Here is a 17,958-nt window from a genome sequence, read left to right as displayed (position 1 = left end):
AAAAATGATTTGGGCGAGATATCGGGCCACTGTAATTGGGTCTGGTGAATTTTGTAATTTGGACCATTTATTGGACAGTTTAGTTTTGATAATTTTGTTATTATTTATAAAATTGGGCCTATTACAATCATCATGAGATTCATAAAAGAAAGGCAATATTACATTGCTTATTCCCAAGTTACCTCTAATGCTTAAAGAGCAGCATTGCCTCAAACTCTTCAACCTCGTAGAAGTACATGTCTATGCAAACAGTAGATTAAAGCAGTTTGTTTGAGAAGAACAAAATATTATGGTTATGATGAAAGACAGTCCAACATGTTAAGGCTGGAATTGAACACGTGATTGCTGAAACATTTTCGGAAGTCATTTTTGGATGGATTTATAGCAATTGCACCACTTTGCTTTAACCCAACACTGCCTCGTAAAATCAGTTCCATTGCAGGCCATTCACATGTGCCAATACTCTTCCCACAAACTATAAAAATAGTCACTTTTATTTACCTCAAATGACATTTTAATCATTTACATTATTGTTTTGTTATGAACTGTTAAGCTCTATTACTTCTCTAACAGCAGTCCTACGTGACAATTCAAATAGATTTTAAATGTCAAATTGAATATCCTACGTGGCAGTCCAAATTAAATTTATTTAATTAAAAACTTATTTTCATCCTAACAACTCGATATCTAAGTTAACATTTAAAACTCATTTGGACTACCACATAGGACTACTATTAGAGAGGTAACGGAATTTAACGATAGAATGATAACTTCGTAACAAAATGATAACGTGAGTAAAATGTAACATTTCAAACATAAATGACTAAAATGTCATATGAGACAAACAAAAGTGAATATTTTATAATTTATCCTTAAAAATAATAAAATCTAATTAATTATAAAAATAATTTAATTACTATTAAATTAAATTATAAATTACAATATTGTCATAAGTTAAACATAATTTATTTTTCAATTAATATATGTAATCTAATATTGTCATATGTTAAACATAATTTATTTTTCAATCAATATATGTAAGCTTTGTTTTTTTTTTTTTTTTTGAAGTTACTAAGTGAAATCAAAATTAGAATTATAAGGAACACATCCGACTAACTACAACCAAAATTAATGAATGATAACCAGACTCGGTGATTGGCACAGAACTAAAACTATGGTATAATTTTAGAGGAAGCATTACCTAGCTTTGGTCTTTTTAAACCTTTTAGACCTAAGCCTCGGTGATTTGCCATTTATCCCTAGATCTTTCTTTTGTTTTTCTCCTTCTTGCCCTTTCAACTTGTTCCTCATGGAATTCACCAAAATCTCGGTCCTAGGTTCTGGCACTATTCCTTTAGATGTCATCTCATTAAAATAGCTCAAAGCATCTTCAACCCTTCCCTTATCATACAGCCAGTGAATCATTATTGTGTAAGATCGCCGGTCTGGTCCCAATCCGCTTTTTCCGATCTCATCCCACATTTGTCTAACTTTCTCTTCATGATCCCACTTCATATACAACCTCAAGATCAAATTGTATGTATCACAACACATATTGCAACCATTTCTCTCCATCCTTTCCAAAACACCAGGAACTTCCTCCGGTTTCTCGGAAAACTTGAGCAAGTAGTTGAAAGTTACATTATTCGGTGAACACCCTTCCTTCTCCTCCATCTCATCCAAGATCTCATAAACCTTCTCCATCCTCCCAATCTTTCCTAGGTGCTTGATAAGCGAGTTGTATGTTGCAACATTTGGGGCACAACCACGTTCCTTCATCTCCCTTAACACTTCCAAAGCCTCGGGAATCCTCTTCTTGAAGCACAGCGCATCGATGACACAATTACAAATTACCACATCAGGATTACACCCCTTCTCCCACATTCCTCGAAACAACTTCATCGCAGTACCTAACTTTCCCTTCTTCGTCAATGCATTTATAAATGTTCCGTAAGTAAACAGATCTGGTTTGTATTTTGACTCAATTATGTCCTTCCAAAACCTTTTAGCCTCATGTACATTCCCCAGCACGCACCATCCATTGAGAACAATATTCATTGTCTTTAAATCATAGCCAAACTCTCTCCTCTTCAATTGATATAAAGTTTCTGCAGTTTCCACGTGCTTATACCGACATAAACACATTAAAAGAACTTGAAATGCAACCAAATCATCCTTGAATTGGAATTCTTTCCTCCTATGAAAAACCCCAATCGCATCATCCACCATATGTGCAGCAGCATACCTATTAACCAAAATCCTAAAAGTCCTTTCATCAATAAGTCCTCTTTCAGACATTTTATCAAACACCTTAGTTAACTCTTCAAACCGATGCATTCTTCCAAGAATGTCAAGAATTTCATTGCAAACATCAAAACCAAGTGACTTTCCACTTGTTTTAGACACCCATTGGAAGAAAACATAAGCCAGTTTCCAATCAAAACGGTTTCGCCTAACCAACTCCAAGACCAAACCATCAGATATTGTAACCTTGCATTGATCAAGAGCTAGCTCAATCTCTTCTGTTTTGCTATTTCTATGGTTTTTTAAAACGTTCTGGAGTTTCAACGAATATGCCTCGTATGATTTTTGGTGAAAGCCAGTGCTTTCATCAGAATTAGCAAGTGAATGAAGAAAAATAGGGTTTTTACTGGCACCCAGAAAATGAAATATGTGATTGCTGGGATGGTATTGAGGGGCAGCAGGATTAGAGGTGGAGAGAAAATGGGATTTCGGGAAATCAAATGGGAATTTCCGATGGATGACGGCTTCCTGGCATAAGCATTTTAAGATTTGGGATTGTGTTATGAGACGCATCGTTGAGAGATGAAATGAGAGAGTGCAGTTGGCTTTACAGGAAATATTAAAAAAAATACAGAAAGGAGGTTTAGGGACACTCAGTTCATCCATCAATTCATCATCCGTCTCCTCATGCTTCCCAGCCAACTTTCTCCGCAAAATGGCCTCAAGAACTGAAGGGAGTGCCTCTTCATCCCCTTTCCCAGCCAACTTTCTTGATTCGGGTTTTCAGCTCTGGCACCAAAGAACTAACAAAGTTAAACAACATAACTAAGAAACAAACTATCACTTGCTTTGCTCATTATCCAAACAAAAATATATATATATATATATATATATATATATATATATATATACATATATCATGATTTAGTTTCCCTTCCTTTCTCAACAACCAATCAAATAATTTCCAAATAAAAAAAAAGTAAATTCCAGCAAAGAAGAAGCACAGATTAAATCCTCAGACCCAGTTTAAGACTTTTTACCAGACTAACCTGAACATAACAAACCAATCAAATAAAATCAAACTTGCTCATTCATCTTGACTTTCCTTTCTCATCATCTAAACAAAAACACAAGAAACAAATTGCCATGGGCAAAGCTACATCCTTGACATGGGCTTCAGCTACTGAAGCAGATTCTATAACAGGGTCAGGCTTCTTCAACGGGAGAATCCGATTCGTATGTGTAGAACCTGAGTCGAGACCGAGTTGAAGCGGCGAGTGGGGTGAACGAGTGAACTGGGTTTGGAATAAGAGTGAAGAAATTGCGAGTGGTGAGTGAAATGCCTCTGAACAAAACCCTTTTCATGGCTTCCAAAAAAAAATGGTTTTAGTATCCAAGTGTTTTCCCGTTTGTTTTTCAGCGTTTTTTTAATTTCATTTGGGGGCAAAGATTTAGGGTTTTAAATTTGAGAAAGACAAATGTTTCTTGGTTTTGGGTTGTTGTTGTAGGCTTAGAACCCACCATTGGTTATGGCAGTTATAATGGACCAATTTCAGGTTTACATTGGTTTAGCCCAAAACCAGTTCTCTTCTTCTTTTTCATTAATATGTTTTTTTATGTTAAAGAACCTGAGAGATCCCTATATTATAGAGACTAAATTAAATTAGTCCTTCTATTATTAAATAGATCAATTTAATTCCTCTATATTAAAAACTTCTAAATTTGTAATAAATTTAACATTTATTATAATCTTTTTATTTTTCAAGGAAAAACTTGGAGCCCAAGTGAGATAGTAAAAGCTTCGTATAGTTGGGCCAAACAGTTTTTTTTTAGCTTTCAGTGATGAAATAATTGGTTGCAACATCATGAGCATCGAAGAACGACATTCTAGAAAGTAGATCTTCATTATCATCGACAATATCGTGCAATTGGATTCAGGAAATGCAGCTTCTAGGGGAATAATTCACGATGAAAACTGAGGTTGGATCTTTAGGTATAACCAATACTTTAAGAAGTGTTCGATCTTTGATGCCGAGCTTTGAGGCATTTTGGAGGGCCTCAAGCTTATCCAATGTAGAGGACATGACAAGCTAATAATCCAATCTGACAGCTTAGACGTTATTAAAGCCATTTAAGGAAGTGTTTCCACCACATCTCTAGTGTTTCCACCACAAGATTGTGAATAAGTATAACTTCAATCCTAAGTCCAACCAAATCAAATCAAAACAAAGATTGAAGATAATAAAGAAAGCAAGAAAGGCTGGCTCTAGCGATATATAAAGGGGAGCCTTTGTCTTTTGCAATGGTTGTACCAACAACAATGACAATAAATGGGGGAATGTGGAAGATGAGAAGTATTTCACAAGCTTATTTAGAGAGCAGAGCAGTGAAGGAGACAAGATGTTTGATATCAGAGCTTTGCCGATAGTTCTATAACCTTGGATGGGTATCAAGAACAGGTGGCAGTATCACCATGAAAGTCCATGGTAGTTGTATCCCTAAGCCTCAGCAACTCATCCCCATGTCCCCTTTTGGTACTTATTTCTCAAGCCATTTTTCTTTTGGGCTATTTTTGATCTTGGGTTGATGTTATTTTAGCTGAATTCTTTATTTTTAAGTATTTTTTTTGGTTCCTGGGTTTTATTATTCAAGCTCGAAGTTATATATATATATATATATTGTAATTAATTTGGTGTCTTTAATGGTATTTGCTCACTATTTATTTCACTGTTCCTTTTTGGCATATCACCATTTTGCTTTTGGGCTCAATTCAATGTTTGTGTATTAATCTGAAACTTTTTTAGATAACTAATTATTTTATATATCCAAAGAAGCCGATAAACTACTACAAGTAAACTCTCAATCCATAATCTAGAATGTCATCTACATGGTTTATTGTTAATCTAGTTGGAATTTTTATTTTTGATTGTTCATTGTGCTTATGGTGCATTTCTTTCAAGCTCTAAGTTGCCTTTTCTTATATTTATCTAAGTGTTTGATATCTTAGGTGTTGCTGCTTTATGATCATATGTTTGTATGTTTGGAATGCAAGGCAATGGTAAATCTACTTAAAAAGAGAAATTTTTTTTATGGTTTTTGGTTAGATGTTATGTGCCTTTCAAGCCAAATTTGCTTTTCCATTGGTATGAGATGCCCTTGCTATTTTATTGTTGGTTTTACTCTGCCATATACGAGTCTGGTGGTGTTTTCTTAGGTCCTCTTTTAAAAGGGTTATGGATTATAATGCTCGGTTCAGTTGACTGTTGTTGCGTATAGAACTCGTCTTTTATTACATATATTGTCGTTCTTCTTCAACTGCATGTTTGCCAATTACTAGAAGATCGTTTCGAGCATAGCTTAATTACAGGCTTGTGATTTGGTACTTTGATAGGTGTTCAAAAGGAGAGAATGCAACCAGATGACATCTATGTATTATCAGGAGATGGGTCTATCATATCTTCGCCAAAGCCAAAGCCATACCCTCATAAGCCTCCCAAGTGCTCCGGTTGTGCTCCTCTTTTCATGAAGGCAACTATTATATCTGCTTTTCTGAAAACTATTATTTGGCATTGTTTAATCAAACCAGTAGTTTATTTTACCGAGTTTTTTTTTTTTTGAAATTGTAATCTAGAATTTACTGAAGTGATAATGATCCTATTTTTGATGTTATAGCATTTGTTAGGATAGTATGCTCTTGTGATTTGCTTTACTTTTAAACATAATATTCCTTTTCAGCATGATCTTTGATAAGTTTTTACGAGAAAACGAGTGCTTATAGTGTTCGTATCTCAGGCATATGATATGCATGATGGTGGATCGGTTATCCACAGTCATGGAATGGAATCATGTCTTGTAACAATGATAAATTCACTTTCAAAAGAGTTTCGCGTAAGTTTTTCCCCGACCGAAATATTTTGCCCCAAGTCAGAGCAACATAGTTATCAACAACCTTTCTTGAGTCTCTGAATTGAAGCTTACTAGAAATTCATCTTGCATATGCTAAATCATTCGTTATGCTTGACTTTGTCCAATGACAATGTTGTCTTCACTATATTGAAGTTCACTTTATTGATTTTCAGATTGAAGTGTATCCTAAGACAACTGCTGTGCTTGTTCGCCATCATGGCATATACGTATGGGGTGACTCATGGATCAGTGCTAAAACTCAGGTATGTGAAACTTGAAATTTCAGAATATGCATCTTGGTTTCTCTCTCTTTTGGCTTTTCCGAACCTCCTTCCCAGTAAGACTGATTCTTACATGTTGCGTTGGTCGTTTGTGTTTCTTACTTCAGCGGTGACATACTATTTCAGGCTGAATGTTATCATTACCTCTTTGATGCTGCTATCAAGCTCCATCATCTAGGCTTAGACTGGTCTACTCCAGATCATGGCCCCATTCAGAATGTTAAAGGATTTTCAAGCATCAATAGCATGATAAAAAGGGTGGCTACGAAGGCTGGGACGGTGGATTCGAATTTTAAACTCCAGCCATATCCAGTAAGCACATATTTTCTGTAAAACCGGACAAGTTCTGGGTTTTCTAGACATGTGTGTTTCCCTTCTAACAAAAATCTCTAATTTTGGGATAACATTGTTGTAGACTCTTGACTGTTTTATTGCTTAACAAGAAAGTTGTTACTTTCATTTATCAAATACTCTCTCACTGTACATTGTCTTTTTTACTGTTGCAGCGCTGCGTTGTGCTTGACATCGAAGGAACTACAACTCCTATTTCATTTCTAACAGATGTTCACTTTCCCTATGCCCGAGACAATGTTGGGAGGCATTTGTCCGCAACTTACAATAGTGCTGAAACTCAAGATGATATTAAGTTGTTACGTTCTCAAGTAAGATTTTTCTTTGGATCTTTTGACCTTTTATCATCTTCTGCGGCAAATCCAGATACAAATTGTTTGCTTTTCTTCCTCAAGGCAATTACCTTTTAATATATTAAAGAATTAATTTTAAGAGTTAGGCACAAATGACCATATGAACTTTACTTCTCGGAGAATTGAGATTGTATGGCCCATTCATGTGCCTGCTTCCTTGGCTAAGCTCTAGCAGTGAACTACAATTCATTGCTTCTTACTAGTGAACTGCCTACTGATGCTATCTGCTTCCCGAGTATTGTCCGAAAGAAGAAAATTGAGTAGCCATTCAAATTGATGGTCGGATATATGAGGATTGGCCAACCTTTTGTCTTGATGCCTAAATAAAATTCAATCAACACTCATTTTCTTTCCCCAAAATTATATGCTTCGAACTCGTGTGATATACCTGAAATACAAACATAGAATGGACCAGTTGTTTGTGTGATACAATGCATTACTCTTGAACCATCATTATCTGTGAATTTAGAACCTTTTTAATTTCAACAATATTTGGAACCTTTGTAGAATATATGAAATTACTGTCTATTATCATCATTAATCATATGTTCGTTTACTGTTATCAATATTTTATATGTGAAAGCCGGGCTTTTTGCTGGAGTATCTGTTTACTTGACATGCGTTTGAGGCATGTGTATAGAATTAGAAAACCCAAAGGAATCTAAGGATACTTCTTCAGCTCGTTTTCTGTGTTTAAGGCAGTGAGGTTGTGTATCTTACAAATTAGCAACCAAGGAAGTCCTGATTGACTCCTAAATTATCTGCCTATAAGATGTTTTCCACAGGTTGAAGATGACTTGAAGCAAGGTGTTCTTGGCGCTGTACCTATCCCCTCGGAAGATGCAGGAAAAGAGGAGGTGATTGCTTCTTTGGTGGCTAATGTCGAAGCAATGATAAAAGCTGATCGAAAAATTACTGCCTTAAAGCAATTGCAAGTAAGCGAACATGAATTGAAAGATAATACATTTTTGGAGCTTAACTTTGGGAAAGGACTAATATGAAGTTAAATAGGGTCATATATGGCGTACTGGATTTGAGAATAACGAGCTTGAAGGAGTAGTTTTTGATGATGTACCAGAAGCTCTCGAAAAGTGGCATGCACTGGGTATAAAGGTATTATTACGAATTTCCTTTACTCCTTTACAATTTCATTTTTTGAATGTAGTTCTGGATACGGTATTTGGTCTACGTTTTGAATATGTTTCTGTGCATTTGCTCCCGCATAGGTGTCCACTCGGACCTAGTCTAGATCTAAGCTCAAGTTAATGTATGTTCATGTCCTATCGTGTTGTCATGAAGCTGTATCATCCCTTGGCATACAGCTGCCATTTTCTCTTTTTTACTAGAAGTCATGTATATCCATGAGGTAAAACCGAAACATTATCATTGGGATTGGTTTATGGACAGGATCTTACTCAGCTAAGTTCTCGGTTACTTATAGAAAGTTCAATTTTCAATGCTTATCTTTGCTTCCTCTTTCATCACAGGTATACATATATTCTAGTGGTAGCAGATTGGCTCAGAGGCTTATATTCGGAAATACAAACTACGGTGATTTGAGGAAGTATTTATCTGGATTTTCGACACCGCAGTAGGGTAAGTCTTTTTACTTTGTTTTGCTTTATGCTTATCACAAAATTTTAACTCAAAGTGACACTCCATTTCACCTTGCCTTGCTTGCAGATATAAAAGAGAAACACGAAGTTATGTCGAAATCACTGAGTCATTGGGAGTTGATAAGCCATCCGATATACTATTTGTGACCGATGTCTATCAAGAAGCCACGGCTGCAAAAGCTGCAGGTAGTGTACTGATCTTTTTTTCTTTGCCGGTGTCCGTATTCTAATCCTGCTGATTCTGGCTCGTGTTTTAGACTTATTTTGCTTTCAGAATCACAACCCGACAGCTTAGACCGTTACGAATTAGTATAAGAACAATTCTAAATTTTACTCTGCACATCCTTGCATACCCTTTGTTTATCAATTACTGTTTTTCATGTTATCCATTTGGTAGGTTTGGAGGTTGTAATCTCCATCAGATCGGGAAACGGTCCTCTTCCGGAGAACCATGGATTCAAGACTATCAACTCTTTCCTGGAGATCTGATAGAAGTTTGGCATTTCTGTAATAATATCGGCCTTCCATGCACTTGTAATAAGTAACTTTTGGATGCAATAAATCATGATTTTGTAGCAACCCTGTATTGATCGTCACCTGTGAATGTTGGATACAAAGTCTTTTTTTACATGTTTGGATCGGTTAAATTCATCCAAGTTCCTTTCTTTTCTTTTCTTTTTTTTTTCCTTTTTTATATAAATTATTTTGTGAAAATGTAATAATTATAAAAGATCACTACCATAAATCAATTCATTTCCTTTCAGATCACTAAAACAAAGTAAAAGATCACTACAATAAATCTCAAATTATTTTTCGTATAATTTCTAAAACTATAAACATCCCCCAAAAAAAAGAAGAAGATATTTTCTAATATTTAGATAAGTCAATGAAAAGTATTTTTACTATTTGTTATTTTCTAGTAATAGATATTGAAATTTTAATTATTTTCAATATTTATTAATAAAATATTGTTTTTGAATCATCATATATTATTCAAATTCCAATATTTTAACAATACAATTAATACTAAATACATAAAACCAAAATGATTGATTATTAAAAGAAATTATATGAATATTCTGGATGCCTCTAATGCACTCAAGTGTTGAGTTTTCCTATGACCCTCAGATGCCATGCAAGAAGCTGGCATTTGTCTTGGAATTCACAGCTTTGATACATGAGCCAGACTCCTTGTAATGCAATTCCTTTTTTTCTTTTCTATGGCTTCTGATATTTGAGAATCCCTTGTTTAGTTAGAAACATCACAATGTGTATCCTCAATTGCCTAAACTCCAAATCATCCTTTTACTCAATTGCTTGTCTTCTAAAACCCTACAAATACCGAATGAGTTCCACAGAAAACTTTCCCTTCTTTGTACTGTTAATTTCTCCAATCTGTACAAAACCAAACTGCAATGTATCAGTTTGCTAAACCTACCTTACTCGGACTCCCAAGTAATATCAGATGCTTTTTTATTATTATTATGTTTTTTTCATGTATTTGGAGGATTGTACCCTACATCTATGCGTTGGAGTCGGATTCAAGCACTCGAGGGAAATGAAATGTCAAAGTAATATATGCTAAACATATTACTAGACGGCAAAGATTTCTCAAACCGAACACTCACTCACCTTTAGTCTTCCTTTCCCACTAACAGAGACAATGTCACCGGTCTTGAGAGTTGTTCCATTTTTTGTGACAGTTGTCCAATTTACGCGTACATCTCCGTTGCTATAAGACCAAAACAAAATAGAAAAACAAACGTCCATCAGCTCAATCTTTCATGCATTTTGCAACTAAAAGCTATGTTACTCGGACTCAAATGTGATTCTGAGATGTGGGTATATGTTGAACATGGGTATGTTCAGTTCTCTTTTCCAAGTTCTTTCCTTTATTGAAAGTGTTCTTTGAGAGTCATATCATCATGCTCATATCAGAATATTCTTCAGACATGGGTGTCATGCACAGGCACTCAAGAAATCAAGAGTCAGAGTAACATAGGCCCAAAGTCAAGAAGAGATTAAGCTAGAGCATCAACCGAGAATATACCTTATCAAATTAACTAGTTTAGATCTAGAAATCTTAAATCCTGCACTAGCAAGAGCATCAACACGAAGTGATGCTTCTACGGTTTTGAATGACTGCGTCCTGCAAAGCCAACATGAAGTCATTGATGGATATCACAGCAATAGGTACCATAAGATTGAGATAAAAACTGATGAGCATCATGAGTGATTGCACCTTGGTGGCTCATATTCAAGTGCAAGCAGAGGTATCTGTGTACATGATACTGATACATTAGCAACCTGCAAAAGGAAACACATAACAAAAAGAGTTGGAGAGGATTTCACCCACAATTCTTTTTACTGCAATACGGCAAGATTAGCTCATGCCTTTGGAGACTCCCTAACCGTTACAGACATTACAAGAATATGAGTGTTATTTACCACTAAAAACAAACAAACATGACAGACAATATATTGATTTTAATGTGATACTAACAGTGTGCAAGAATAAAAATTTCACTGCAAGGTTACTGTGATAATAGACAGCCAGAAATAATGCTGTTACTGTTACCCGAAAAAGTGGAAAAAGATTTAAATTTAAAATTATGGCAGTCATTGAGCGTATCCAAGGGGAAAAAAGTTCACCTTGTCCAGTGTCGACATAAGAAAGTCAACGAGTTCAGGAACAATCACGACATGAGCTCCCTTTTCTCCCTAGTTAACAGTCAACATAGGTTACAGCCTGGTAATATATTAGATGCAGAGAAAACTTCTTTGCTGGTTTAGGAGGCAGGTATAAATTATCTTAATGAAAGAAATTAAACCGGGGCTTTTAAAGTAAACCCAAGTTCTAAATTGCCTAATCTGCAATTGACCATCTGAATACCTGCAAGATAATATCCCCAAGCTTCTCCCTAGCAATACCTTTACCAAGAATTGCACCAAGGAAGTCACCATGAGAACAAGGTTGAAAGCTGAAGTTTCCCGAGATACTGACAAAGAAAAAACCAAATATGCATATTGTATTTAATTGTATTTGATTCTAGCACTAATCGTTACCAGCTCTTGACAATGAAGGATATTACTTACTTTATTGCTGCAACTACATTAGGATCATTGGTCAATACTTCTGAATGTCCAATAGAAAGACGGCAACGCTCAGCCTAAAGGATCACGGAGATTCATCAACTTGTATAACCAAAGAAATCAATGAAGGAGAAGTAAACTGAATCCATTTGGTTCGACCTGAGGATACCCCCCCTGTGCAACTGCCTTAACATCAGCCAGTTTTTGCAGAACAATCATGGATTCCTTTAATACTGGTGGGGTTAGAAAATCTGTATGGAATACCTCTCTTCTGGTTGCTGCACGTCTAGCCTAAAAGCGCATAAAATAAATTCCAAATAGAAGAGAAGTTAAACAGACAGAGCTAGGAACTTTTCTACCAGTTATCTATAGCAAAGAAACAAAATTAATTAGAGAATCAGATGAATTTGACTAGGTACAAAAGGCAAGGACCAAACCAAAGAAACAATAGGCTACTAAAGGAAGATATGGAAAAAGGGCAATGAGAATACCGTATCAAGTATATGTTTCACTTCTTCGATAGCACTCTTATCTCCTACTCCTTTAAGTAAAACATCGTTATCCCCCTTTATAACTTGGGCAATGTGACATAACCCTGTGTGTGCATTTCAAAATTTTAAATAGGATGTTACTTGACTAGAAAATCAGCACTGTCGTATATGCATACGTCCCATTTGCTGAAACATGTACATATGGCAAAAAAACAACTGAAAAAGTTGAAGAAGCTGGACTTTGCAGAAGTTAATCCTACAGCTTACTAACAATGCTAAAGTACAGGTTCAGCAGCCATGGTAATGGTGGCTATTGCATATGTTTAATGTGCAATAACTTTGTGATAAATTGATAATTCTAAGAAACAACTACTACTATAAGTTGCCTTGCGTATAAACTCTAGTTCTAGGAATAATAAAAAGTTGAATTGGAATTGTGGTCAATGCCCTAGGTGTGCATTCATTAAGGATGGCAATATATTTTGATATCGAGCTGAGGTTAACAAGCATTCATTCTTCCTTAACAAAATGCATTTGAAATAATTGGCATATTTCACTCGGAGGTAAAACGTCCACATAATGATACGAGTTGCAGTGCATGCTTCATCCCTAGATGGAATCCATGACATAAAACCATCCGAAATCTAAACAAACCTTTTAGTAAAAAGAAGCATCTCTTTTTTTTTTCCTGATAAGAGTAATACAACTGACTTACAAGTTCATTTGAGTGACAACATTGTTATAATCTCAAGCATTTTATTTCCTCCAATACTTTTTTTTTTTTTTCAGATGCGCTTACTAGATTCTCCTAATTCAGCTTAATGGGTGTCTCAAATTAATCCACGATTACAACAAAACTAACAAAGAAAATTGCTCAAATTCCTCCCTTTTAGCTCAATGTTTGTCTATAATTACACAATATTACTTCAGAATTAACCAAGAATGTTAAGAAGGGTAAATGTAAATATTTTTTTCTCTGGCTAAATGGGTATCTCTATACCTCAAAACTAACAAAACATATTTGCAAATTCTTTAACTTTAGCATAAAGGGTATCTCTAATTACACAAGATTACTTCAAAACAAACAGAAAATCTTCTACTTCAGCTCAATGGGTATCTCTATTTATACAACTATCACAAATATATATATATAGATAGATAAAGAAGAAGAAAAAATTCATAACAAAATAAAAAACCTGAACTTCTCAGCGGATATTGAAATGGAAAAGAGCAAAGATTTCCATAGAAAGAAAGGTGTTTGTTGGTGTGAAGAGGTTGAGAGAAAGCCAAAGCTTGAAATGCCTTTCGGAGCAACCATGGTGAGGTGACGCTTGCGGCAGCCATGGTCGTTTTATTGCGTTAACAAAACTAGTAACTCTATCCTAAACGCTAAATAATGCACTATTTAACTTTCTTTTAGCAAAAATCAAAGTAATAATATTAATCTATAAACTAAATCATTAACTTATAACATGTATTTCTAATCCGTTTCTATACTAGCAACATTTTCCCATTTTTGCAACCTTTTAATATTTACATAAAATCTTTTTTTTTACCCCAAGATCTTTAAATATTATTATTAAATAATTATAAAATATATTATAATCAAAATCTATGTTTTTTTTTAAATTTAAATATAAATATTTTGAAGGTAAAATTATTTCATTAATAAATAAAATGGAAATATTTAAATAAATAAATAAAAGATATGAAGTTAAACTCAGCCCAACAAATTTACTCCATACACTCGTTTTAGTATCATAATTTTCATTGGTATTTGCATAAAAACCAAGAACATTCGTAAAGCAGGATGAAACAAAATCAAAATATTGCAAGTTTAGATAAGGCTACTGTTGGAAATTATAATTTGTAAATTAATTATTCATAAGCACTATTCAAATTAAAAGTAATGATTTATCATTTAATAGATACATTTCCATGGGACATGTTTCTCTCAAGAATTATGTCCAATATGAAGGGTTGTGGCTCTTTAAAATTGTATTCATTGAGTGCATATAAATAAAGGCATTATGGTGCTCACAAAATATACAATTACAGTCAATCTTATTTTCAGAAACTAGAGTAAGAGCCAGGAAATTCCTTGATTAAAATCAAGGAAAATTCAAAACTTCGTTGTATCGTACGAGGACTTTGTCTTAACCCTCTAGCAACTTTGTGTGGGGCAAATAATTCTCTTTGGAAAACATCATCCGCGTCTTGAAGTGTACTGTTATAAGTCTCCAATTCTATCGTCTCCACTCAAATATCCAACAACTACTCTAACTAAATGATGAACAACCTTATTAACACTTTTACGAATCTTATATACTTTGAAACTAAGAAATCACAACAAATTCTTGAGTTGTGAGCACTACATCCTACCAAGCAATCTCTCTCCACAGCAACCTTGTCAATATGTGATAACTTTAGCCATGAAAGAGCTTCTCTAAACAAGAGGCTTCAGCCAACCAAGGTAGTAGCAAGGATGGGAGATGACCAGAAAAAGTTCTTAAGTACCATGATCATCTTGCAAGATAGCCGCCAAGCTGGTAGACTGAGACTTTGCAAATAAGGCAACATCAATGTTATACACTTTACATAGCCCTCGTTCGGCTTTGACCAAGCAGCATTAGCAACTTCTCTCCCAAGGACAAATTGCTAAACTCGAGTGAAAGCAGTTTTGGATGTCCCTTTTCCTTGTAAGAAATGGTTAGCAAAAGAAACAACATGAGTCGACGAGGCATCCTTAGCTTGCCAACAATAGAGATTCCCTAAAATACTATAATCTCCGTAGAATCACTGAAGTGTTTGTTGAATTTAGTAACTCACACAGCCACTCAACAATCGATTGATGAGAACCATTTATACCCGTTGCCATTCATACTTTGGCTGCTTTCGAGCAATTAATAGTAACGTGTTTTAAATCCTCAACATCTCCACAACGAGCATAATTGGGACTTAAATTGCACCCTTTCTCGACCAAATGATTGCAACAAGGAATGAAATTCCTCGAACACCTCCAAACAAAATCTTTACTTTTGGAGGTAAATTCAAGTGCCATAATTTATTCCAAATCCCTTCCCAAGTAAGAGCGTGAAAGTTAGTATACATCTTAATGTCAGTAACATAACAGGACTTGACATTGTAATCACCTTACTTGGTAAAATGTCATACCCGACAATCAGCAGGTTTAGACAAGTTGATTGGGATATTTATGGCACGGTTAACATCACTAGGAGATAAGACACCCTCAAGAAAATTCAAATCCCGAGCATTTCCTTCGTCATTTAAAAGCTTCGCTACTCACAACTCCTCCATTCTCAGGATTGGCATAGAATTAACATAGAAGTTAAAGTCATCAACCAGCCATGGGTCATTAAAAATAACAGTATTCGAACAGTTACTAAGGCTTAGTTTGGATGGACGGTGTGTTTACTTCCGGTGAGGTTAAAAACAGCGGTGGCAGTGAAATTAGTTACTGTAATGGTGAGATTGGATACTGTAGCGGTGAGATTGGATACGGTGAGATTAGAAACAATGGTGGAGTTTGTGTTTGGATTCAAACACAGCTATAGCGGTAAGGCGAGAATAAAAAATGACTATTAAGTACATCAGATTAGAATTGATATATAATAGAAGTTTTTTAAAATATTTTACTTTTTTAAAATTATTAAAATGTGTTAATTTATAAATTTATTTAATAAAATATTAAAATATATCTTCCAATATTTTAATGAATTATATAATTAATTTAAATTATTTATTAGATAAAATGATAATTATTTTAATTTTTATAGTTAAATATTTTTTATAACAATGATAAATATTATTTTCACAAATAGTAACATTATACTTGGATCAAATTTTGAAGTATCTAAACGGATGATTTTTAATAAAAAAAATATATTAACATAAGACATAACAAGTTTCATTATTACTAGAAATTAGGTTATGATACAAAATATTTTTACAAATATGGATTCATTAAACTAGTTGCAATGGTTTCCCTTAACATCGTGATTTCAAGGTCACTTTCTTTGTTAGAAGAACTCGATTCACCTCTGTCAAACTGGCTTGAAGAGACTGACATGTCGGGTATATTCTCAAATTCTCGAAAATCATCATCATTTGACCAAGCATGTCTTCGAATGTAATTATGCAAAACCATTGTTGCAATAACTATTAAAACTTTCTTGTTGAATGAATAACTTGGAATATCTCTTAATATTGGCTATTTTTTTCCACACTCCAAATGTTCGTTCAATCACAGAGCGTAACGAAGAATGGGCATGATTAAAAATTTCTTTTTTTTTCAGATACTTGATGATTACCTCGACGAAAATCAGGTAAATGATATTGTTCCCCCTATATGGACCTAGAAAACCTGCCATTTGTGGATATCCTGAATACACAAGATAATATTTTCCTATAAAAAAGTAAAACATAATATCAAGTTTAAAAATAAATTAAAAATTTTAATATTTTTATGTAAAAATTAATTAAAAAATTAAAGTTCAACCTGGTGGAGGGTGTGGAAACTTTAACTCTTTTTTTCTAAGTGCTTGCAAAAAAATTCTACCATCATGTGCTGTTCCTTCCCAACCAGGAAATACAAAAATAAAGCACATGTTGAAGTCACAAACTGCCATAATATTTTGAGTTGGTTCACCTTTTCGTCCGATATAAGGTATTTGACAAGAAGGCGAAATGTATGCTTTTATGTGTGTTCCATCTATGGCCCCAATACAATCCTTTAAAATAAATACAATTAATATTTCGTGATATTCTATACAACACAGAAACTTGATTAAAAGCATAGCATAAAAATACCAAACATAAAAAATATCATACATTAGTTTTACATATAAAAAAGTAGTATAGTTATATTACAATAATAATTCTAAGGAGCTTATGGTGGAGGTGGTTAATGGTATGGTTGGAAGGGAAATGAGGATGTTGCTACCAAGGATGAAAATGATGCAATTGGATTTTGTTCAGCATACTCACGTCGAAGCCACCAAACCCTATCATCTGGATCTAAGTTCAAAAACACTTCTTGTTTCACCGGTATTTGGAACATTTTGATGGCAAAATAGTACAGTTCATCTTTTTTTTGGAATTTCATCTCCCAAAGCACGCAAAGCATCCATTGCATTTGAAATAGTATATTGAGAGTGAGGAAAAATAATTTCATTCACTGACTTTCTTGAACTAGCCATACTCTCACACAATTTCTCAATATGAGTAGTTAATGTATTTCTTGATGAATTTCTACTTGAACTTGATTTTTTTCCTTTACCGTGTACAACCCAAAGTGTTTGTTTTCTTCGATTAGGAGTTTCATAAGAAGGGTTTGATGGTACCTCATTAGGAGGAATATCTTCATTCTCATTACTATGTTCATCTGAGTCACCAAATCCCTCATTAGGTATATCATCTCCCATAGGAACCCCACTTGGAAGAACACCAGATGAAGGTGCCCATGCATTCTCTCCAGTGGCTACAATGCCACCAAACATTTGCCACATTAACTCATTCAATTGTGGTTCAATTCCTTTCTTCTTAAATCCTTCAAAATCAGGATTTTTCTATATAACATGTTAAATGTTAAATGTTATACTAA

At 34.4% G+C, this 17,958-nt stretch overlaps 3 protein-coding genes across 3 annotated transcripts; 1 reads left to right on the top strand and 2 right to left on the bottom strand.

The window, feature by feature from the left end:
- Positions 1-1,072: 1,072 nt before the first annotated feature.
- On the bottom strand, positions 1,073-3,695 carry LOC105781630 (putative pentatricopeptide repeat-containing protein At3g15200). Its single transcript, XM_052625976.1, has 2 exons — positions 3,294-3,695; positions 1,073-3,033 (listed from the first exon to the last, which is right to left on the bottom strand). The coding sequence occupies exon 2, from the start codon at positions 2,908-2,910 to the stop codon at positions 1,198-1,200; it is 1,713 nt and encodes a 570-aa protein (XP_052481936.1). The 5' UTR covers positions 2,911-3,033; positions 3,294-3,695; the 3' UTR covers positions 1,073-1,197.
- Positions 3,696-4,419: 724 nt separating this feature from the next.
- On the top strand, positions 4,420-9,402 carry LOC105783916 (probable bifunctional methylthioribulose-1-phosphate dehydratase/enolase-phosphatase E1). The gene is given in 11 exon segments (XM_052626815.1): positions 4,420-4,778; positions 5,636-5,772; positions 6,324-6,413; positions 6,558-6,743; positions 6,938-7,093; positions 7,921-8,070; positions 8,147-8,248; positions 8,623-8,710; positions 8,713-8,731; positions 8,819-8,937; positions 9,149-9,402. Coding segments are annotated over 11 exon segments (1,371 nt in total). The 5' UTR covers positions 4,420-4,546; the 3' UTR covers positions 9,241-9,402.
- Positions 9,403-9,766: 364 nt separating this feature from the next.
- LOC105781629 (uncharacterized) lies at positions 9,767-13,734 on the bottom strand. The gene is made up of 10 exons (XM_052625967.1): positions 13,532-13,734; positions 12,336-12,439; positions 12,004-12,135; positions 11,848-11,921; positions 11,645-11,750; positions 11,404-11,472; positions 10,994-11,058; positions 10,802-10,900; positions 10,384-10,483; positions 9,767-10,146 (listed from the first exon to the last, which is right to left on the bottom strand). Exons 1-10 carry the CDS (start codon positions 13,677-13,679, stop codon positions 10,084-10,086), a joined length of 960 nt encoding a protein of 319 aa, XP_052481927.1. The 5' UTR covers positions 13,680-13,734; the 3' UTR covers positions 9,767-10,083.
- Between the last annotated feature and the right edge of the window lie 4,224 nt (positions 13,735-17,958).

The sequence above is a fragment of the Gossypium raimondii genome, chromosome 13 (genome assembly GCF_025698545.1).
Source record: "Gossypium raimondii isolate GPD5lz chromosome 13, ASM2569854v1, whole genome shotgun sequence".
Lineage (NCBI taxonomy): Eukaryota > Viridiplantae > Streptophyta > Magnoliopsida > Malvales > Malvaceae > Gossypium > Gossypium raimondii.
This window is presented reverse-complemented; position numbering and strand designations above follow the sequence as displayed.